Source organism: Carcharhinus amblyrhynchos, chromosome 6, assembly GCF_965287045.1.
Source record: "Carcharhinus amblyrhynchos chromosome 6, sCarAmb.v2.hapA, whole genome shotgun sequence".
Classification (NCBI taxonomy): Eukaryota; Metazoa; Chordata; class Chondrichthyes; order Carcharhiniformes; family Carcharhinidae; genus Carcharhinus; species Carcharhinus amblyrhynchos.
In genome coordinates this window covers 106,609,317-106,633,762 of record NC_137329.1, presented here as the reverse complement: position 1 = coordinate 106,633,762, position 24,446 = coordinate 106,609,317, and the positions used below count along the sequence as shown (strand labels likewise).

Here is a 24,446-nt window from a genome sequence, read left to right as displayed (position 1 = left end):
TGGACAGTAAGCATGAACCATGGCTGTATGAGGAGATCAGAGTACTACTGGTAATCTTGATCAAGATTAAATAACATGAAACATAGTAACAGAAGTAGGCCATTCAATCCCTCAAACATGTATACAGTTCTAATGATGGTGAAAATTACCTCCAAAATATCCATTTCTAGTTTAACCCATTAGCATAAAACCACAAACGGTGACTCAAAAAAGGGATGTTTAATGCATTCAATTACATTCAATGTGGTAATAAGTGATACAACCCAGGAGCTGCATAATTACTAAGTTTAACAATAATAGCTACCAAGTGTAATTGAACACCCCAAGCACCAACCTGCATCCAATGTATTTTTGTTTATATTACTATAATTGTTCAGAAAGCATTTAATAATGATCCAATAACATGTTTCATCTCAGTCTTTATCATATTTACGTGGCCTTTAGAACACCTTCTATTCCCATGCAAATCAGACCACACTGAGGCATGCAAAATCTCTTTTTTTCTGCACGTAGGCAAGTTTAGTTAGATTATGAACACATGATCAAAAGTTCACCAATTCAAGAGTGGAGTGGCATGAATTTACCGCACTTGTGAATATCATTACGAGAATTTAACAGGGGGATATTGCAGTCATATTCTTCTGGAATTCACAATACATCCACCTTGATAGAGGCGGCAAAGGACTTTTAGTATGAATTTACATATCGTGATAAGTGACATATGCAATATAGCATCGGGTCACATGTGGACCAGAAGCTATGACAATCTGTCTCACAAAACAATTCAGTTCCTATTTGCACTCATATTTCTTGCTCACTAATTTATCATCTTTCAATTACTGAGACATGTAGGTTCAGAATCATATTTACGAACAAATCCTTCATCCGAACACCAAAATTTGTTGGTATTGGCAGCTTCAGATAAATTCAAATCAACAGGAACATTCATCCAAGGTAAATGTGCCCATGTGGCTACAGGATGTCTCTAGACAGTCCACTTGATCTAGAGAACATTTCACCAAACACCGCCACAAACTCTTTCTGAAGTAAACAGAATGTACACTTATTCAAACACAAATAACAAAAGAAAATAAAACAAAATCTAATATAATTAAACTCCATTTCTTCATTTTACTTGCACTTAATTTCAATACACAAATATATAGTTGAAAGATCCAGCTTTGCAACGAATATAGTGCCACAACCTAACAATTTTAATTCAAAAATCATTGTAAAAATAGTTATTCTTTTAGTTTGTTCAGTTCTGGCACAAGTAATCTTTGATTTGTCCATGCAGCGACAGCATCGATAATGCTCTCAATGTTCAAACATCATTTAGTGCACCTGTGGAATAAGATAAATACATTACAATATCACATAAATGTAAATAGGCTTTTCAATTTTAGGTAAGTACCATTTAAATAAAGAAATGGTTACATAGATGCCAGTCAATATCCAAAGTGGCTGTTATTCATGTGCAGCTGAAGAAAATGTTTGTTGCCAAACCATTTGGTAACAAAGAGGCATAACTACTGAGCTTAATTCTGATTTAACCTGACATCCACACTTAAAGCCACCCAGGCAGGAGCAGCTGCATAGTGATCAGGGAGTAGGATTTTTTTAAAAGCTAACACCCAGAATGGACAGAGCAAGCCCTTAATCCATCTTACTGCTTGCTCTAAAAACCAATTCAAATTCAATCCAAATCATGATCCCCACAAGAGAGAAATACAAAATCTAAGCTGACAAGAAAAGGCATTGTACCCCATCTTGGGCTTGATCTTAGCCAAAAGGCTGAAAAGTTAGAAATACAGGGGGCGAATCTTCCATCGTGACCTGCAAATTTTCTGTTGGACATGCCAGCCATTTCAAGGGATTCACGCATGTGTTCCCACTGCATGCGTGTCTCTCAGTGCCAGAGAACAGTCACTGTCTGTGTGGAGGTTGCACATTCTCCTCGTGTCTGCGTGAGTTTCCTCCCACAGTCCAAAGATGTGTGGGTTAGGTTGATTGGCCATGCCAGAATTGCTCCTTAGTGTCCTGAGATATGTAGGTTAGCGGGATTAGCAGGTAAATATGTAGGGATACGGGGGTAGGGCCCGGTGGGATTGTGGTGGAGCAGACCCTATGGGCCAAATGGCCTCTTTCTGTGCTATAGGGTTTCTATGATTCTATAAACAGTCACAGTCAGGACTGTGCTGGAAACCAGCAGGAAGGCAGGTAGGTGATTTAAATCTTTTTTGAATGTATTTTACATGTGATTGTTGGGCTCAGCACGGAACTTGCCAGGCCTGATAGGATCACCCACCCCGCCAGGAGTATTTCACTCCGGTGAGCTTTAGAGTAGCTCCCCACGTTTGAGTGAAGGGGGGCAACTGGGGCTCCCCAGGGGAGTTGGGCGGCAGTGGCAGGGGGGGAGGGGGGTGATGCTCTCTGGGCATGTACACCCTGGTAGTGCTAGCCTCTACCCCCTGGCACTGCCCAAGGGGCAAAGTGCCCATGCCTAGAGAGCACCTTGGCACTGCCCACTGGGCATCAGGAAGGGCCAAGGGGTTGGGCCTAAGGGGCGATCGGTGGGGAGGTCCTGTTGCCATTCTGCATGGAATCAGTCTGGGCTGGAGGCCAGCAATATGGTCAGGCTGGGGGGTGGGGGCTTCAGAGCTTGGCCCGGGAATTGACATGGGGGCCACAATCAGGCCATGGTGTTGTTGGGAGGGGCAACACTGTGGGATCCCAGACTGGCCAGCAAATCGAGCTGGCCAGTAAATGGGAGGCTGACAGATCGGGGCCACTGTGCATGTGCAGAGTTCCGGAGCTGTCAGCCTCTGGTGTAAATGGGCCCCGCCATCCCAGGTTTTTAATAATATTCACAATCAGGACCTCCGCATTGGACAGAGAGGGGAGATTCAGGTTTGAAGTTGCACTGAAGGAACAGTTTTATCGCCAATTCAGCATTTTTGGGAGAATCGCCCCCACAATCTCTGCTTCTTGCACAAGGTGCTCCCAGCGGTCAATGATCAGGGAGTAGGAGCTGCAGCTGATTTTTCCATGTTGAACACAGTGATGCTGAAGCCATTTCCCCATTTCCCCCTAGTTGAAATGAGGTTGTTTATTACTGATAGCAGCTTGAATGTGTGGTTCAGTTACTCATTCGATACACTTCCTGAGCCATTGAAAGAGCTATAATTCACATATTTTTTCATTAGAAGTATTTTTACTTTGGACATGTCATCTGGTATGCAATATGTTAAACATATGTGTAAATAGAATCTAATAACCTTATCAAACACCATAACAGCTTCTTATGACAAGCTGAACCCATGATGTAAATCCACAATGAGAGTTTTCAAAAGAACTGACTTACTTTTGTTATTGATCTAGCTCTAATTTGGTCATCTGAGCTTATCTTTAAAACAACCACATCCTTTAAAACATTTCTTCATAGATCAAATCACATGCAGAAACATAGGATTTAGGAGGAGCAGGCCATTTGGCCTTTTGAGCCTGCTCTGCCATTCAATAAGATCATGGTTAATCTGCATGTGGTCTCAATTCCACTTTTCTGTGTCCTACATAAGCACTGATTTCTTTGTCTATCAAATATCTATCTAATTCAGTACTAAATAAATTCAATGACCCAGCTCCACTGGTTTCTGGGGAAAAGAATTTCATAGACTAATCACGCTCAAGAGAAAAAAAAGCTTCATCACCATCTTAAAGAGGGATCTTATTTTGAAACTGTTCATGTTTCTCCCACAAGAGGAAACATCTTCCCAGTATCCAATCTATCAAGTTCCCTTAATATTTTTCAACATATTGGATTATATTAGACAACATAATTGTTAATGAAGGACAGCACCAAAATATTGGATTCTGGGATTATGGGATTATGAACCCTAAAATTTCCTAAATTGAGACAATCCTGCAATAAAAGACCTCACAGAGAGGTTTTTTTTAAAAATCTGTGTATCTTCCTTTTCCTGAAAGGGATGGCTTATGCAGGAGAAAGGTTCTATCTGAATATTGCAGAAGTAGTTAATCCTCATACATTATACTATTTGGGGAGATGGTGGTGTAGCGATGTACTCACTGGGCTAGTAATCCAGAGACCCAGGGTAATGCTCTGGGGACCTGGGTTCGAATCCCACCATGGCAGATGGTGAAATTTGAATTCAATAAAAATCAGGAATTAAGGGTCTACCGATGACCATGAAATCATTGTTGATTGTCGTAACAACCCATCTGGTTCACTAATGTCTTTTAGAAAAGAAAATCTACCATCCTTACTGGTCTGGCCTGTAAGTGACTCCAGATCCACAACAATGTTGTTGACTCTTAAGTGCTCTCTGAAATGGCGTAGCAAACCATTCAGTTCAAGGGCAAATAGGGATGGACAATAAATGTTGGCAGTGACACCCACATCCCCTGGACGAAGATAAAAACAAAAGGGATATTTCTGCTGAACCCAATCCTGTTCTCTCAAGATGTATATCTATCTGTACTGTCTAGCAAAGGTCATTTGACAACAACCGGGAGCAGAAAGCTTGGCTAATGCCTTCCCTCCTAGACTATGGACAGAAAAACCTATGTTGAAGTTCTCATGCTTTTCTAGCTGTGATCACCAACTAAGCCAAAGTTGGAGCTTACAAATGAGAGTGCTGGTAAGACAACTATAATGTGGTAACAAAATCCACAGGTAATCCATGTGGAATGTACATATATTTACCCAGTAATGGATTGCAGATTATCTAACTAAAACGCTGAATGGCCACAACATTCTAATGATACATCTGTAGCTCTCAAGGTCAAATGAAAGAAACAAAAAAATAAATTACATTTCTGTTGAATCTCAGGACCTCTAAAAGCTTTACAGCCAATGAAGTACATCTGAAGTGTAGTCACTATCACAATGGAATGAGGTTTATTAAATTAAATTGGACTCCTAACTGTCAATTGACTTACATTATTGAACATTTGCTGCCATTCCTAAGGTTTGCAGCTATGTGGCTTTGCACCAATGAAATTACTCCATCATGATAAAAATTACTTTTATTATGATATCCATCCCTACCACAGAAATAAGAAATGAACCCAATTTAAACTAGTGTGCCATATGATAGTTGACTTATGAAACCACTGCACTTCAACCTAGAAGTTCTTCTGAACTTTGCTCCCACCACCCTGCCAAACTTTACCTCCTCCAACAACTTCCAGCTTCAACTCAAAGCCCTACATGCCTCATTGTCCAATTGCAATCATCTCACATCTTTTCAAAGACTTTGCTGAGACAGAATGCACAAACTGCAACCCAATCATTGTTTTGTACTTCCAGCAAAAACCCAGCTGCAATTTAACAATCAGCAGTCACACTATAAGGGTGTGTCAACCTAGCGGCCTCTTAGCCCAATAGCTTTTACAAACTTTCATTGATGCCTCCCCCGCAGTTTAGACAAAAGTCTACCAGAAGAACATTTTAACAATAGTAGTTAGATTTTCCTCTATTTTAGGATTTCTTTGTCTTTTCAGGTCCATCTCAACTGAGCTCCCAAGTTTATGTCACCCTACACCAGGCACTGCCTTCCATATCCAATCAGCCTTACCTCAACTTCCCATCCCAGCACTCCACTTTAAAATATTGGTTGTTTGAACCACTCCACTCAACTTAGCAGGATATTCCAAACTACAGCTAAATCCTGATCAGCCTTTCACTTCCCAAATTCCTGACCAAGCAGTTTGCCTCCCTCTGTCTGTCCCACTGGTCATCGCTCATGGCCATTCTGTGCCATTTTTCCCTCTCCTCCACTCCATTATTTCCCCATTTTCTCCTATACCCCTCTTTTTTTGTCTTACCACTCAAAGCTCACCCTCTTCTACTCTCTAAACATCTCCATACTTCTCCTGTACCTCTTTTTCTCCTCTACTTCCTCTTCTCATCACCCTTTCACCCTCCTTCCATGTCTTTCTCCTTCCAGCCACCCATCCCTTCCCCAAACAAGCATCCTCTTTCTTCCTTGTTCCCTCCCATCGTTCCTCTCCCAGCCCTTACATACATTTGCCCTTCCTACATTAGCTCTTTCTTTCTCTTTTTCCCCTTCCTCTTTCACAACTTCTCTCTGTATTTTCTCCTTTGCTCTTCTGACCCCTTATCTTCTTGTCCCATCTCTCACCATTTTTCCAATTCCACCATCTTCCTTTCCATATAATTCTTTGCTAATCACCATCTCCCCTTTTCTCCTATTTTCTCACATCTCTTCTCTTTAGCTCCATGAATAAGCTTGGAGTCAAGATATTTTGGTAGAATCCAAACATCGGCAAGCAAATTATTGGTGAGTGGGTGTCACTTAAAGGCACTGTTGATGAATATGCCATTAATATGCTTAATACTAAGAGAGAACATCAAGATGACAACTGGTGATCCGAAGGGTCGGACTGCTGTTTTTTTTTGTGGATACCTGAATATTTTCCACATTGTCAGGAAGATGCCAGATGCATGGAATAGCTTGGCTAGGAGAGGCAAGTCGATGCTTCCTGCATTAAGAGACAGTATATTCAACAATTTAACAACTCTAGACATTGCGGCAACAAGCGCAGGATTTTTCAGTATTGTTACAGGTTAGTATTGATGTAATCTTTTTTCTATCCTTGTGGATTATTTTCGAGAAGAAGTTGGGAAACTTTGATTCACCTGCATCTTGATTGGCAATATTTGGTTCAAAGCACATTGTCAGTATCAGAAGTGGAGACATGGTTGCCATTCTGTGTGCTTGCTTTCTCCATTGAAGGTTCATGACTATCCTAAAAAAAAGAGATTTAAAAATGAAACAAAACTTACAGACAGGAATGAAGAATTGTTTTCCAAAATTGCCAGTGTATAGTATTAACATAGAATGGGTTGGTAAGGAATGATTTGAAAGATGAGCAGTCCTGGTAGACATGGGATCCAAAACATGAATATTGTATCTGCAGAAAATTTCAAAATTATTAAAAACTTACATAGTTTTAAAACATTTTGCGTATAGTAAATATTGGCTAGTAATCAACAGTTGAGCTACACAATTGATATGTGGGCGAGATTTCAAAGCTCTAAACTTATTTTAAAATTTGTACAATGGCAATAAATCTTTTGAGATCATTTTATAATAACTTACACACATCTTTACTCTCTATGTACATCGATTTTTCGAAAAGAGAAAATAATGGAAAACAGGGATTGACACTTGGTGTGGCAAGCAGTAATGATACACAATGATCCTTCAGAAAGAATAGTAGGACTAGGGGGCATAGCCTCAAGATAAAGGGAGGGGGCGGTTTAGAACAGAGTTGAGGAGGAACTTCTTCACTCAAAGGGTGGTGAATCTCTGGAATTCTCTGCCCGTTGAAGTGGTGGAGGCTGCCTTGCTAAATATTTTTAAGACGCGGGTTGATGGGTTTTTGATGAGAGAGGGGATTAAGGGTTATGGGGAGAGGGCAGGAATGTGGAACTGAGCCACGACAGATCAGCCATGATCTTATTGAATGGCGGGGCAGGCTCGAAGGGCTAGTTGGCCTACTCCTGCTCCTATTTCTTATGTTCTTAATAGAATGACAGATCCAGAATGAAAAGCAAAGGAAAGCTTACATGAAGAAAGAAAAGACTCGCATTTACAAATTGCCTTTCACAAAGTTAGGGCAAGTGGGAATGTTTTGTAGGCAATTAAATATGTTTGAAGTGTAGCTATTGTTGTAATGTAGGAAATATGGTATGCACATCAAACTCCCACTCACACAGCAATATGATAACAGTTAATCTGTTTTAGTGATGTCTATTGACAAGCAAAGACAAATTGAAATACTACACTAATCAACACAAACATCTTAGTGGTATAACAAATCCCTACATTGTTACATACTAAAATGGGATGGAAATGAACTACGAGTATAATATTTATTTTACAATTGTAGACCTGCACAAAAAAAATACTAAGACTTGGAAAAATTCAGTTCTGATCAAAGGTCACAGACCTGAATGTTAACACTGTTTCTCTCTTCACAGATGCTGCCAGACAAATTGTTTCCAGTAGTTGAGGAGTTAAGAATGGAGGGGGGAGGGAGGGGGGCACCGATCCAAGATTAAATGTCAGAGATTTAGAACAAAGGGCAGGAGAAACTTCTGACACTGAAAGTTGAGCTGGTGGAATTGACTTGTAGGGTCAGCAGTTGAGGCAGAAACTATGTCAACATTGAAGATTAGATTGAATAGTTGGTTGAAGGAAAAGAGGTGATGGGATATGGGAACAGGGTGGGCAACTGTGATTAGAATTATTTGCTCACATGGAGGGTAAACATTGACAAGGGCTGGTTGGGCCAAACAGCAACTTCTATGTATACAGACAAATTTGGGCATAGTTCAATTTAAGGCATGTCAGTGGCAAAAAGCCAGGGAGTGGATGGGACGTGGTTATTTAAGCATAATTCCTTATATGTTGTTTCTAATCTACAAATGATGTGATAAGGCGGCAGCAAGCTGAGACCAGAAAGTTTCCCACAGAGTGGAAACTAGGAGAGCCACCACATTTCGGAACAACATTTTACAACAGTTACTAGAAGAAGACTATGATCTGGTCGCTTGTTTGACACAGGAAGAGTGTAAGCCACCGGGAGACTGGCAAAGTTAAAAGGGCAAGAAAATAATACCATAGCGTTTCAATCACAAAAAGGGCTTATGGAGGACATTCACTGCTAGCTAATGCCTATTCCAGTTAACTAGCACAGGTTATATAATTAAAGCATACATTCTCTCAGATAGGCTGGCAAAAATACTGCACTTTGGCATGCAAGGTGAAATATTCAATCTTTCCATCAAACTTCACTATGTCATTATGATAGATACGTTGGGGAAAGTATGTCAAGCTGAAAAGTTGCATTGAAAAAATGTTTCGTTGGTAATCAGGAGAAAATCAAAACTACTGAAATCTACATTTTCTAGATAAGAGAAAGCAAAACAAATGAAAACCAGAGTTTCTAGATCCTTGACTGAAAATGCATAAAAATAAGGCAATAGAAGAATTTGACTAGGGACAGCTGATGTCTGATACATTTCAGTCTAACTCTTGTTTTTCACTTGTGTTTACTTTCGCCTTCTTAAAACCTAGTATATTTCTAACTTTTCCCATTTCTGATGAAGGATTACCAACTGGAAACATTACCTCTGTTTCTGTTTCCACAAGTGCTGCTAGGCCTGCTAAATATTCCCAAAGTATTCAGTTTTTATTACAAGTTTCCACATTTGCCATATTTAGTTTTGGTATTAGAGTTTTAAAAAGGTTTTGTAAAGAAGAACAATCAAAAAAGAACTTTGGGATTGAGGACAGGAACAGGAATATATTTGGTGACCCATGAAGAAAATCATCAGCGCAGGCTTTACAAAACAAATGGTTTCTTTCTGTGCTCCGACATTCCAGATTCTAAGTTATAGAACGTCAGAATCTTCAACAAGTATTATTTGAGAAAGTTGTAAAGAGCAGAACTACAATAAAATGGGATATGCTTACTGATATTTGATTGTTTTAGCCAGTTCTTCTCCCTTTTATTCTCCTGTCTCCCAAAAACATCAACTCTTTCTAGGATAGTTCCATATGCAACAACTAACCTCTCATATCATGTTGTATTAGTCTATTAATGTGGGAGCGAAAATAGCAAGTGCTGCTAGGCTATGCAGTCTTGAAGGAAATCAAAGCCAAGTCCTGTCTATCCTAGCCCAAAAGTACATACAAGCACACCTTCCACTGTGAACCGCTAGATATCAGTCAGAAGCAAGAACGCTGACCGACTTTTCCCTTTCCTTGTTCACAGGGTGTGTGTCCAACTCTAGGACTAATACGACTTCCTTGAATGAGATTAGCTAATATCAGAAATTCAAAATTGAGCCTGGGTTTTGTCTTGCTCTTGACATTGCCACCGCTCACTGGCCCTTTAGGAAAGGGAATTTATTTTAATTTTTCTTTGGTTCTAACAGTTTTGATCACCCTCAGCTTGGTATTAGATTTTGCATGTTAAATATGCACTCCCAACAGGCTTTACTTACTTTTACTGCTCCATTAGTGTCTACAGATTCTTCTTCTACATCATTACGATCCTCACTGGGGTCATATGAGTAAATTGGTACCAGTTTGTTGCGTAGTTTTTCTAACCTTTAAAACAAAAGTTTTTTTTTAGAAGGATTCATCTTCAATTACTGAAACAAAACAAAACTCACCTAAGAAAACATACAATAAATATATAGCCTAAATTATAGCCCTCTTAGTTAAGGCACTCCTTCTGGAGCAAGACTACCGAACCTTGAATCATTAATTCTTTCATGTTACCTTCATGCTAGGGCACACCTTGTTGTAAGAGTCAAAACATTTGGCTCCTGTGCACATTCAAATGATAGATGAGGAACAGATTTTAACCTTTTCATTCTCCAATAGTTTTATGTGGAACTTATTTTCCTGGTTGTAATTAAGGGAATTATTTAATGAGGCAGCATATTAAGTGTCTTTATCAAAGAAAATACGTGATAATCAGTGTTAATGTTCTCTGCTGATTTTGAAAGGCTGTGTTCGTGGAATCTTTTAAGAGGGAGAGCTAACAAGATCAGTTGGCACAGTCTGTTCACATTCTTTCATTAGTAACAGCAAATGCAGAATATTTGATCGTTATTCATTTGTTCTTTGTGCACAAATGAGCTACCAGATTTGCCTACATAACAATGATGATTGCACTACAGAAGGAATCCACTGGGTGTAAAATACTTTATGACATCTTGAGGATGTGATAAAACACCATATAAATGTAAGTTTGTTCTTTGTTAGCAATACTGCATCTAATAACTTTATAAAAGTCATTTTCAACCATTAAGGAGATTTTATGGGTATTCATCTTGATATTCCTCTATATTTGATGCTTTGAAGTGAAATCACTCTGTCCTATTGCTGTTATTTCTCCTTTCTTTTCCTTTGCAGACCTACATTGGCATAGGAGCAGCTCTTTAAGAGTCTTTTAAAATGCCCCTCCTGGATTATTTTGCATTTCCAGTTCTAATGTAAAAGGTTGCATATTATAGTATGCAGTCATCTCATTTCACTGCTAGGACAAGCAATGACAAAGGAGCAGATATTCTCTGCTATTGTATTGGGACTGCATAGCGTAATATAGTAATTCATCCATTAGAAATAAAAATGTAGAAAACTGTGATTAGGATTGATACCCATATACAAAAAGTTAATTACAAAGTTGATTCAATTATTCAATGCTCCCATTACAGTTTATTAGGTGCAACAGAGGCATATTGTTATCCAGGCATACAGAATATGCAATTACACTCTCATTAAACATGTTGTAATTAGCTTGTGTTTTATTCATTTACATGTATGAATAGGGAGAAATCTTTGTATAATATCAAAATTACAACTTTTTCAGAATCTTAGCATGATTCATATAATACAAAAACAGGCGCATTTGTTGAAGCATTAGTGAAAATTTAGAAAGAGTTACACAAAAGCTTCTTATTTACATTTTAGTCCTTTGCCTGTTCTGATAATGGGAGAGAATAAACTACCAACAGACTTGTTGGGATAAATCTGTTAACCTTCCAGATTCAAGTGCAGTTCAAAATTGGTTCAACTCCTTTCATGCAAGAACAAAGGATATTTGGCGTCTAAAAATACAAAATGCAAGCCCACTCACAATATTGATAACTTATGTCTGTACTTTATTTCACGTAAAACTTCTGAGTTTTAAATTTTTCCCCATTTGTCTCTCCTTCCAATCTGCGCCTCAATGCACTCTTTCATTACCTAAGAAAAGCATTTGTGTAGGACGGAAAGTAAGCTCATAACATCAAAATTATTAGACAAAATCATGGGGGAAGTCAAATAAAAATATAATTTAAGACTCCTAGTTGAGAGTTCAAAGGCAAAGCCTTTTATCTCAAGGTACCAGATTCCTTTGTACTCAATTTTAAAACCCTTTTTGGTTTTATACAATTTTACTATTCAAACCCACAGTGCATTCTTTCATTGGTTATTTCCTTTTCTTTCTCCTCCTCACCAGAAGTCACTAATTTATACTGTTCAGAGGAACAAGTGAAATATCTTCATGCATGTGAGTGGGTTACTTTTTTATTAGAGGCAAAGCCAACAAAAATCCTGGTCAGAAACTTCCCATTTTCTGACTAAATGCGGTGGCCGGTGGTGCCTGTCCTGTCCTGTCAACCAGAATGCCTAACCTTCAATGTCAACAAAATGAAGGAGATAGTCATCAACCTCAGGAAGCGCCGTGGAGGACATGCCCCTGTCTACATCAATGGAGATGAAGTAGAAAGGGCTGAGAGCTTCAGGTGTTTAGGTGTCCAGATCACCAACAGCCTGTCCTGGCCCCTCCATGTTGACGCTATAGTTAAGAAAGCCCACCAATGCCTCTACTTTCTCAGAAGACTAAGGAAATTTGGCATGTCAGCAACAACTCCCATCAACTTCTACAGATGCACCATAGAAAACATTCTTTCTGGTTGTGTCACAGCTTGGTATGGCTCCTGCTCTGCCCAAGACTGCAGAAAACTACAAAGGTCGTGAATGAAGCCCAGTCCAACACGCAACCAGCCTCTGATCCAATGACACCGTCTACACTTCCCGCTGCCTCAGAAAAGCAACCAGCATAATCAAGGATGCCATACACCCCAGACATACTCTCTTCCACCTTCTTCCGTCCGGTAGATAATACAAAAGTCTGAGGACACATACCAACCTACTTAAGAACAGCTTCTTCCCTGCTGTTATCAGACTTCTGAATGGACCGACCTCGCACTAAGTTGATCTTTCTCTACACCTAGCTGTGATGGCAGCATTACATTCTGCACTTTCTCCTTTCCTTCTCTATGAACACTATGCTTTGTCTCGATAGCATGCAAGAAACACTACTTTTTGCTGTATACTGAAATATGTGACAATAATAAATCAAACCAAATCGGAGTCAGGGTCTTCACAGTCCTTAGAAGTTGATTATTATGCCCAAGAAAGTTCGCCTCTGACTCTCCCAGCGGGCCAGCAGCTGAATCATTTGCTCGCCTTCAGCTGATGGGTTTAAAGGTCCTCATTCTATATTTAAGTACCAGTCCAACACACTGTTATAACTCTTTGAAGTCCACCATGTGGGATGTCAGCACAAAAGGCCAGCAGACTCAAGAGAAAGTCTGTTCCTTGATTCAACCATCTTCCACCTAAGCTCATCACCTGTGAAATGCCCATGCCCTCCTTGGACCTCTATCCATCACATCTCCTTCCAGTAAATGACATGGTATCCCTCTGACCATCCCTTTGTTTGTGAGCTTTTCATGTAGCCTTATTGGAGTCTAGCTTTCCTCCTGCCTTCCATTGTTCATCACTGCAGTGGCAGCATAGGCCAGTCCAGATGGACACTGCTGTGTGACACTAGGAGGAAGGAGACCCATATACTTCCCAACTCCAAGCGCAGTACTGATCCGATCTGGTGACACAGAGGGTCCATGGGTCTAGCAGTATGATGTTGTCCATAAAGACCAGCTAGGCATGGAGATGGAGGCAGGAACAGGTCTGCCCTAGCAGAGTAATGAAGAGCACATCAGAAGCAGCACAATACAATGGTATAGAGTTATTGCACTCACCCTGAGGTCTCTGGCGAACTGATGACTGCCTTGTGGACAACACTCGCCAGCAATCAGCTTTGATGTTGATTGTCCTGTGACAATCTTGTGTTATGGGAGAAGGAAATAGGAAATTTCCTGCTCCTATGACTCAAGATTGAAAGACTGAATGTCAGTGGACAGCAGTTTTAATGAGCATTCATGAGATGTAAATACCATTTGTGTCACCTGCCAGCAGGAAGGCTGACCCACCATTAGTAAAATTGCACCAGAATTTTACACCAGCAGGTTTCTGACTTTTTGGCTTCAGCCAGATTCACTGCACCCACCACCAGATCCACTGTGGGCAGCTGGGAGAATTCTGCGCCCTGTCTCTACTCAGCATCTACACGTTGATCATCTAACAGGAGTCATCGGACAAGCCACAAGCAAAGATATTGGTTGATGTTTTCTCTCCTTATTCCAGTCAGAGCAAACAAATTACAGGATCCTGACAGCTGCCAGCTGAGATTGTTTAACTCAGCACAAACCAAGAAACAAACCTAGTCTGCGTGATTCAATTTATTTGTATGCATTTACCCACTAAATCCCAGTTTGACTTAGTTAGTAGCACTCTTGCCTCCGAGTTTAAAGAAGCAAGTTCAAATGCCACTCCAGTATGTAATCTAGGCTGGCACTCCACACCATTACTGAGACAAGCTACACTGTCAGATGTGCTATCTGCCAGGTGAGAGATTAAACTGCCTCTGCTTGCCTGTAAAAGATCTTGTGACACCACTTGATGAGGAACAAGGAATTCATCCGATATCCTGACCAATAAGATTCCTTCAGCTAGTATTACAAGGAACAAATGTTTTTTTTTTCATTTCATTATTGTCTGTGAAACTATACTTTGGGAAATCTAACTGTTAATTTTGTTTGCACAACAGTAAAGGTACTTCAGAAATATGTTATTACTTCACTAAAATATATAAAATTCTTACATGGGTCGACAGGTTAGATTCTGAAAGGCTGCTTCTTTTGAGTGCAGATCTTTGTCTCTATTCCAAAGAGAGGTGGCTGCTTAATCCATGAATATATTCAAGATTGAAATAAATGCAGATTGTGGAGATGGAGCAGCAAAGTGGAGTTGATGCCATGATATTATGAAATGATGGAGCAGGTACAATGGGCCTTATAGTCTTTTCCTTTCTTACATTATATTCTTACTGTTAAAACTTCCAAATGTCTACATTTTGTCCCCCCCTTACTCACCAAAATCCTTGAATGTGTTGTCACCACCCAGATCTGTATCCACACATTTTGCAAATCCACGTCCGAATCTCATTCTTTTCACAGCGATGAAACCTTCTTAACTAAGATCACAAATTACATTCTCTTACTGCGGTCATGGTGCATTACTCTTCCTCAACTTCCCTGCAGTCTTTCACACTATCATTCACTCAATTATATTCTAAAGCATTTCTGTTGTCTTTTTTATTAATCTGCCTTCGCTGGTTCCATTTTTACCTTGACTGTAACCGCAAGCAATGGCTTCTCTTTCCACCCCTGCAGTCAGCTGCAGAGTCCCCAGATGTTCCATCCTTAATCCCACTCCATTTTGTACTCATTTACATGTCACCTAATCCACAGGCATAGAATCAGTTTCCATAAATATCCAAGTCTAATTCTCCACTGCTAGCATACTGCTTGTCTGACATCCAGTCTTGGAAAATCCTTAATTCTGAACTCTCCCGCTATAAATACTTCTCCCCTACTTCTGTCCCTGTTTTCTGTGGATGGGAATGGTAGAGGGGACAGAGACTCCAGCAAGAATCCCAGAATGGTTTTTACACTGGTGGGATTTCTTGTCCCCATCCCCACCAATTACTTAATGGGGTTCCTGCCATGAAAGGTCTGGAAGCCCCTTATTGTGCATTTATATCTACTTAACAAGCCTCCCAGCTGCATCTCCCCACCAGCATAACATTGTGGGACCTGTCTCCAGGATTCCTTCCCCCCCACCCCCCACCGAGTGTTTAAAAATTTGGTGGGAAAAGCTGGAAGCGCAGAGGTGGGCTACACAACATGTCCCCTGCCTGAGGTGATGCTCTGAAAATAAATGATAAAGTTCTGCTTTTAGGAGCCAATCATCCAATTCAGCGCAAGTTTGCAACCCCATGTTCTCAAACACCATCATCACAAAGACAACACATTTCTCCTCACCTCAGCCCATCTGCTGCAGAAACCTTCAATGATGTATTTGCCACCGCTAGGCTCAACAGGTGCCAGTGGCAGGCATCGTTGCAGACAGGTTGGGGAAATTTGGAGCATTCTAAATTTTCCCAAACAACCCAAGACAATGCCTACTGCTGGCAGGATTGAGAAATCATGACCAGTGCTCTACAGACCCACTTCCCATCTTCCAGCTGCTCTAAATTTGACGGGAAATTTAGGCTTACCCATCCTCACTGATCTACCTTAACTACCACTCCCCTTTAATGCCTCAACTTTGGGCTTAAATCCCCATCTCCTCCAGGCACAAATCTTCAACCCAAACTCTCCGTTTTGTCTAATACAACCCTCCTGTCACCTCAATATTGGTGGCTGTGCTTTCAGATGTCTGATTTCTACAATCTGCAATTCTCAAGATCAAAGCTCCGCTTTTCCATCTGCCTCTCCTCATTTAAAACTCTTTTTTCAATCCAACTTTCTGTCCAGATTCTGATAATCCATCCTAAAAATGTCATTCTTCTGTTTGTTTTCCTTGTGCCTCTATGAAATGGCTTGGGAAACTACTGTATGTTAAAGATGCAAATGCAAATTCTTAAAAGTTTTCTGGGAAGCATCGAGACCCTTTTAAAACCAAAATAAGTGTGTTTACTTGGAAATTCTACTGTTGAGGTGTAACATTTTCACAAGCAGAAAAGTAGGATCTGAATTTGCATTAAATCAAATAGTCAATAAATATAGTTGATGCCAGTGAATAGTTTGCAACAGCCATAGCAAGCCTGAAAATAAAGGGCTAATGAAATTATAATTCTTTACATAATAATATGTAATCTTCCTGTATTAGCTAAAAGTAAATTTAGGTTTCCTGAACAAAGTCTTTGACCATATCCTGCACATTTTTCCTACACATGATGGAAGTAAATGCCAGATGGCAATGGTACGGAACTGTGGCTCTCAAAAGGTAAGTGTAATGAAAGAGCAATATCAGTTCAACATTATGTTTATTTTAATCTTTTACCTTGGTCACTTTTCAAAATGAACAGATGACATTGGGGGTGGTGGAGTGGTGGGGGGAGAGGGTGATGGGACAACAAATGCCGGAAAAGGGTTCTTAATTATTCTTTTCTCTGTATCACTGTGGAAATATTCAGCAAATAATTTTTAACTGTTGTTAATGCTTGGGGTCAGGTCAAGGATTGAAGCCTGCTAATGTACTGAGAGCAGCTGCCACATCCATGACTGTTCAATGCAGAGTGGTTGCAACGGTTAATTAACTTGGCCATTTTAAGAAGGTACTGACATCTTTAGGCCGATGAGAGTCTAAAATTGCGTAATGGGGCCTTTAATGAAGGAAAAAGCATTTTAAGTTAGTCCTTGAATTAATTGACATCCTCAAACTGCAAGTCAAGATGGAGCTGCAGTATAGAATAAATCAATGAAGGAGCAACTACAGAGTCCAAAGTCTGGATCCCTGCCTTACAATGTGTTGTTGAAAGTCAGAGGAGCTCTAATGATAGTCGGCTGATGACAGTATTGATTATTTGGATACAAAAGAGAAAAATAATCATGACAAATTTATCAGATTGGGAAACAGAAGTAGTGAAGTAGCACTTTGAATATCTCAGTTTTCCAACAATCTGTACAAATTTGGCATCACAGCATATATGCCAAAACACAAGTAGAAACACTTGCATTTGTACAGTGCTTTTCACACTCACCAGATGTCTCAAAGTGCTTTGCAGCCAATTAAGTATTTTTTGAAGTGTAGTCACTGTTGTAATATAGTCTATACTATCTTCCAAAGACAACAATGTGCTAATGGTCAGATCATCTGTTGTGCATTGTCCCTCATAACAATTCGTTGTTTCAGCAACATAAACTTCAACAAATCTCTGCTCAAAGTTTTATTTTCAGCTTTTTATGCATTAATGCTCGTCATAATTGTAGTAATTGTGCTGTTTCAACATTTGGATGTCCAGAATAGTAGAATAGGACTGGCAATATTGATTAAGAACATTGCTGTGCTCAAGAGAGAGAATGTCATCGAGGTGATAATGAGCTATCTGGTGCCAGTTAAGAAAGAGTAGAGCTACCATGAGGGAAATTCTATAAGCCACCAACTAATGGAATATAGAGGAGCAATTCCACATGGAAACTGCACAGAAGTGCAAGAAAAAGAGTAGTGATAGTGGGAGAATTATTCTAATACAAACTGGGATAGTAATAGTGTAAAGAGCAGAGATAAGGAAGAGTTTCTAAAGAGTTTCTAAAATGTGTTTAGGAAAATTTTCTTGATCAGTACATTGATCAGGAAGAAAGCATGGCTGGATCTGGTTCAGGCAATGCAGTGAGTCAAGTGTATTGCCTGTCTCTAGAGGAACATTTTGGCAATAACGATCATGGAATCATTAGCTTAGATTAACTATGAAAAGTCTGGAATAAAACTACTTAATTGGAGGAGAATCAGTTTCAGTGGTTGAGAATGGATATATCCCAGATAAACTGGAATCAAAGATTTGGAGGAAAACTGTAACTGGCCTGTGTTTAAAGTGGAGATGGTTCGACTACCAAAATGGTTCAAAAATAGAAAGTAAAATGAAACAGGAAAAACAAAAGGCATGACAGATATCAAACGTATAATACAAGTGAGAATCATGCTGAAGATAGAAAGTTCAGAGGGCGAGTAAAAACATGAAGGAAAAAGACTATCGAAGAGATTGGCAGCCAACATAAAAGGGAGTCCAAAAATCCACTATCAATGGTGGCCAGATTTTATTTTCACCCATTGTTGGAGAGTTAGCGAAAGCCCAACGTCACTTCTTTTTGAAAAGGCCAACTAAATAAAGTCCAATTAGGCATTTAATTGGGCAGTGAAAAGCTCCCCAGGATCAAGGACCTGGAATTGGATGTTACTACGGCTGAGAACTGCCAGTCTATCAGAGGCCGGCAGGTCTTCATTACTTAATGACATCATTGGGGAGGTGATGGTTGCTGCTGGTACTACACCCACCCGAGGCCAAGGATCATAGCTATATGCAATGGCTTTCGGTGGCATTCTATCCCTGTAAGCAGACAACCAAAATTATTTCTTTATCGTGTGACTTCCACAAGTTCAAAGTCCTTTTTCCAAACAAAGGGTGATATGTTGTTTACATACCCTGTGTTGTCATCTGACACCTTGACTGTTTGAGATAGTCACTGCCTTTGTGTTTGATTGCCCCTTTCAATTGATAACATCATTTTGAAAGGCAGGAAAAGGCACTGATTCAACATCAATCTGAAATGTCCATTTGGTTCCCTCGAGACAGGAAAGTGTTTTCAATCCATGTCTGTTACATCAATACGTGATCTTCAGGTGGCCATCTTTTGCAGTCTTCTCTGGTCAGTTTTTAAATAAAAAAATTGGTTTGAAGTTCAGAATATATTGGGATATGACAATATATTGATCAAGTTAGGTGAAAGGCAGTGGTTAGCACTGCTGCTTTATAGCACCAGGGACCTGGGTGGCTGTGTGGATTTTGCACATTTTCCCCATGTCTGCATGGGTGCTCCAGTTTGCTCTCTCAGTCCAAAGATGTGCAGATTAGATAGAGTGGCCATGTTAAATTGCCTCTTAGTGTCAAAACATGTGCAGGTTAGGTGGATTAGCCATGGCAAATGCTTGGGGTTACATGGCCTGGAGGAGGATGGGCCTACGTAATATGCTCCTTCGGAAATTTGGTGCAGATATGATGGGTCAAGTGGTCTCCTTCTGCATGGTAGGGATGCTAAAGGAAGGTGGATGGAGGCTCATGTACAGCACAAACATCAGCATGGGCATATCAACCAGATGGCCAGTTTCTGTGCTGTAACTACATAATCACAGCCAAGCTTGACCCTATTACGAAACATTTTTGAATGAGGACAGCCATTATTCCAGTCTTAGCATATCTGTCCAGAGAGATCATACAGTCCTTCCATTGCTACATTTGTTGTTTCTTAAATGATCCTACAGTTTTTGCTTCCACTTTACTACTGAGGCTTGAACAGCCTTTTTCTAAAGAGTTTCTTAATAAAATTTCAAATTTTCCTTTTATTCATTTGCACCTGAAGTCCACTGTCATCTTTTCATTTAAATTAAAACAATATTCCAGATTTACCTTTTTAATTTCCTAAGATCACCTCTTAGATGCCCCCTTTTCAGGCGAGCAACTCCAAATTCCTTCAGCTTTACTTCATTAATCAGACCAGAGTACTCTGATGTCTCCTTTGTTTCTCAATGACTAGAAATGGGCATTGTTCAAAAAATACAATCTAACGCACTGTAACGACAGATCACGATTTCTTCTGGCTTTTATTAAGTAGTTCAACGTTTTATTGGTTTTGTTAATTGCTGCTTTACGTTGGTGGGATGTGCTGAATCTACCAAAATCTTTGGCTCTTTCAACTTCATCCTGAGCTTGTTCAATGCCTTTCATGGCATACATGTGTCCATTTTCCATCCTGTGTCCAATACTATATATCTTTTGCACAAAAATAATTTATGAATCTGGCCACAGTTTTGTCTGATCCAATCCATCATTGCTCAGTTTTCCCCAATGTCCATCATACCATGATATGGTTTGCATGCTTGGCCAACTTGAATTAGTTTTTTTTTGTCAAATATCCATTTTACTAACTTGCAGCCAGTTTTTATTAGCTATATTCAAATTTGAATTTAAATGTTTACAACTTTAAGGTTAGTTAGTAGTCTTTCATATGGAATCTAATCAAATATCTTTCGGAAGCCTAAGTACACCACAATGTCTTTAGCTTTAGCAGTTCCTTTGGGATGTCACTTCGATAAAGAAGTTAAGAAGGTGCTCACTCAACGTCTATAAAAGTGCAAATCCAATGATGGGAGGCACTGCATAGTTACTAACCACAGCAACCTGTCAATTTTCCTTCCCCAAACAATGTTGACAACAAATGAAGTGCCTGATCACTACCTCAGCTAAGATCAGTTAATTCACCACAGAACAGGATGTTAACTTGGCCTTCTTAGTCTGTATGGTGCTACTCAATCCCTTAATCAGTTCTGCCATCAGGGAAGCAAACATTCATGCCTTTGAGTGGCTCTGCATTATAAACATATCATAGTAATTGACTACGGATAAATTGTGACTTTATAAAGACTTGCATAACATATATGTGAATTCTATTATAGACACAAGGCGATTTGAGTTAGTGAGAGTTTATGAACTTTACTTGAACAATCACCTAAATACCATTTCTAACGTTTTAAGTTGAATATAAAAAAAATTATCCATACCTGTTTCCATTGTGAATTATACACATGACATAATTTCAAGGCACTTTATTTTCAGTGTTGATTTCAGTATTGTACTTGTCTTTGAATTCAGTTTCAAATAAGCATTGGGTGGATTTTCCCAAAAAATGACTATTTTGTACAAGTAAATTGGTGCAATCCACACCGATCACCATCGTCCCCCACTTAATGCATTGAAAGAAGCCCCAGTTAAAACATGCCGGAATGGAGTCCTCAGGATGGTGACTCACCCAAACTGGCTCACAAGGGGAAGCAGCATTTAAACACTCCCTCTGCACTCTCAGCCAGTTAAGCCAGGAGGGTGGCAGCACAGAAAGCAGCTCCACACTTCATGGAAGCAGATCTTGGAAGGCTTCTGGATACAGTGGAAGAGAGGCAGGCCACCCTGTACCCCCGAGTGGGTAAAGGACCCTGAAACAGGGAAGTAAATGCAGCCTGGAATGTAGTGACCGTGGTAGTCAGTGCCAGCAGCCTGACACTGAGGACTATCATTCAATGCCGCAAGAATATTAATGACCTTGTTTGAGCTGTAAGGGTGGATATCCATCTGTCACATCCTAGCATCAGTCCTGTCTGTCACACCTGAAACGTTCACATCAATCCACTCCTGACACCCTGTGGCCTTCCCCAACCTGGCGCACCCCAGCTTTTTTGTCAAATGTCAATGCGACCTTTGGAGGGGGGAGGGGGGAGCACTATTTTGGGAGACGCGAACAAGTATTCCGGAATGGCAGGCAGGGGTCTTGGAAGGATGGACAGGCTTCTTGAAAACAGTGTGGAAGGAGGAGTGGGGGGTGGGTTGCAGATTCTCCTTGGGGGTGGGGGCTGATGCTCCTGGAGCTTTTGGACACCGAGCCTCCCAGTCGGAGCATCTGGGGGAAATGACGGTCTCCCTGGTCCTCGTGGCACACTGGACCCTTGCTGTTGCCTTTTCTCTTTCAGATCCTCCTTGGGCTCTTCCTCCGCTTACACCTGGTCGGCCTCCTCTCCAGAGATCCTTCTCCTTCAAAACACTGGCCTGCTGCTACACAAGGTTGTGGAGGGCAAAGCAAACCACCACGATACCAGAGTCCCTCTGGGGCCTGCATCATCACAAGTTGGAAACATGACCTTGACTACCAGCCAATTATTCAAAACAATTTAGTCTCACTAAGTGATTTTTCTTTATTATTAATTGAAAATCTATGTTAAGTTAGGACTACAATGCAGCAGATACCTTCCTGAAGGAGCACAGCTCCCAGAAGTTTGCCACAGTGCAGCATTGATAGCAAATACTCAACCCCAGTGAAGGCTATCCTTTCCCCCTCCCCAGCTGAAAAAGCCATGGCAAAAATGGCAAAGGGAGGTAGAAAATGAAAAGGAAAAGGAAATGGAGCCAAAGACATCTGTTACTCAAAATGCCAATTTTCATCTAAATTTTATGAATTTGTCATACAGCTAGTCAAATCTTTATGACTCCAAAATTGGATTATCAGCAAAGAAATTCAGTTATGAAAAAGCCTTTATCAGAGAAACATTGCATTACTTGACAGCAATCTAAATTTAGATCCTTAAAAGACCGCGAATATTTAAAATTGCTGTAGATAGTGCACTGTTTCACATCTTTTGACATTTGTATAAACAGTTTAGTTAATAACAGGATGCTCCACATCCCAAATGAAAATCACAGGCCATGTCTTCTCCTTTGTGCAATGTAATGACTCATGTGTGTCCAAATTGCTGATGAGATCTTTCCTGTTTCATTCATGAGGAAGTCATGTCCATAGAATTATTAGACAGGAACATGAAAACATGTTATATCTAAAGACAGAAGCCAGAACCAAGCCCATTAAAAATATATAGCTATTTATCAAGGGTGGTAAATTGTTTAACAACAGAAGACTAAGGCATAAACTAATGATGCCACACTTAAAGATGTTTGTTACTTGATTTCAAATTAATGGAATTTATTTGCCTTTTGTATTAAGTTTTCAAAAATTACCATTCTGCCAGTGAAATCAAAAGTTATCAAAAATATGCCAAGGATTTTTTTTATTTAACACATAAGTAACTTTGGTCTTTGATGAATCAACTGCACATTCAGCTCAATCACTTTTCATCAGGAAATCAGAGTTCCTCATATCCTGCAGGAAGGAAGTGCTGGCAGGAGCTGCTGTCAGCACTGCACTAGGCTCTTGACTCCCTCTACTTCCGACATGTGGTAATCACAGGCAGCCTGTACTACACTGATCTATTTAAAGCCTCCCTTTCCTTCACCTATTGCCAGGTCATGTATTGCAACAAAAGAAATAACATTAATTTAGGCAAGTAGAAGCCTACAGGGCAGAAATATAAACACTTCCAGCTCCAATATCTAGATTATTTTCATGATATTTGCAGACTATCACAGAAGACAAACAGTTTCTTCCGGGTGATCCGATTTTCTCCAGGTGCTCTGGTTTCCTTCCACACACCAAAGATGTGTGGGTTAGGTTGATTGGCCATGTCAAATTGACCCTAGTGTAGGGGATTAGCAGTGTAAATGCGTGGGGGGGGGGGGGGTGTTACAAGAATAGGGCCTGGGTGGGATTGTGGTTGGTGCAGACTCTATGCCCTCCTTCTGCACTGTAGGGGGGATTCTATCATTCTATGAAAAGCACATCAACCATAAACAGTGATTTTGAAGACCTTCTCCCCTCCATCATTGTTGTCATGTCTGCCTTCAAGTACTTCCAATTTTTTGTTATAAGTCAGCAAAAAATAACCATAGGAAATTATCCATTTAAAATGTTCTTACCTGCGTCTCTTTCGAACATACCTTATCTGGCAAAAGAAACAAGCAATAAAGATATTAAAGGTGCTATATGGTATACCGATAAATTGGTGCAGAAAATAACATGTTAAAATTTTTTTAAATGTTACCACTACAACTGCAATGCCAATGATGGCTATGATTGTGACAGGAATCAGCAAAAATCCTAGCACTGATGCACCATGATTACTGTCAAGGGGGGTGCTGGCAGTTTGATTGGGCATGACACTTCTCCGTTTGTTGATGTGTTGAAAGTCGGTGTTCTTTTATACTTGTGCTTGATTGGTAGTGTTTCCGAAAGTTTTTCTCAAAATTAAATCCTGCAGTCTTTTCATGGCATATTTTTTGGAGTGTTGAGTGCTGGAACATCCGTGAGCGACTAAGATTCCTTGTTATTTGGTTTCACCCATGGTTATGCTGTGGTCAGTTGGCATTCTCAAATAGGCTAAAAATAAATGATGGGGGTAGTCAGTATAAGGTGTGTAAGATGTAGATTT

At 40.1% G+C, this 24,446-nt stretch overlaps 1 protein-coding gene across 4 annotated transcripts in view; it reads right to left on the bottom strand.

Moving 5' to 3' along the window:
* Positions 1-200: 200 nt before the first annotated feature.
* The window catches only part of LOC145344193 (small integral membrane protein 29-like), a 77,045-nt gene continuing 52,799 nt past the window's right edge, over positions 201-24,446 (bottom strand). For 3 of the 4 annotated variants that reach the window (XM_080191144.1, XM_080191145.1, XM_080191146.1), the window contains exons 2-6: positions 24,060-24,394; positions 23,935-23,960; positions 10,064-10,169; positions 6,686-6,795; positions 201-1,344 (exon numbers count right to left, since the gene is read on the bottom strand). In XM_080191144.1, coding sequence (XP_080047270.1) covers positions 6,712-6,795; positions 10,064-10,169; positions 23,935-23,960; positions 24,060-24,173 — 330 coding nt within the window. In that variant the 5' untranslated portion in view covers positions 24,174-24,394 and the 3' untranslated portion in view covers positions 201-1,344; positions 6,686-6,711. Of the gene's footprint in view, positions 1,345-6,452; positions 6,529-6,685; positions 6,796-10,063; positions 10,170-23,934; positions 23,961-24,059; positions 24,395-24,446 lie in introns of all 4 variants that reach the window. The other variant, XR_013886843.1, reaches the window with a different exon arrangement.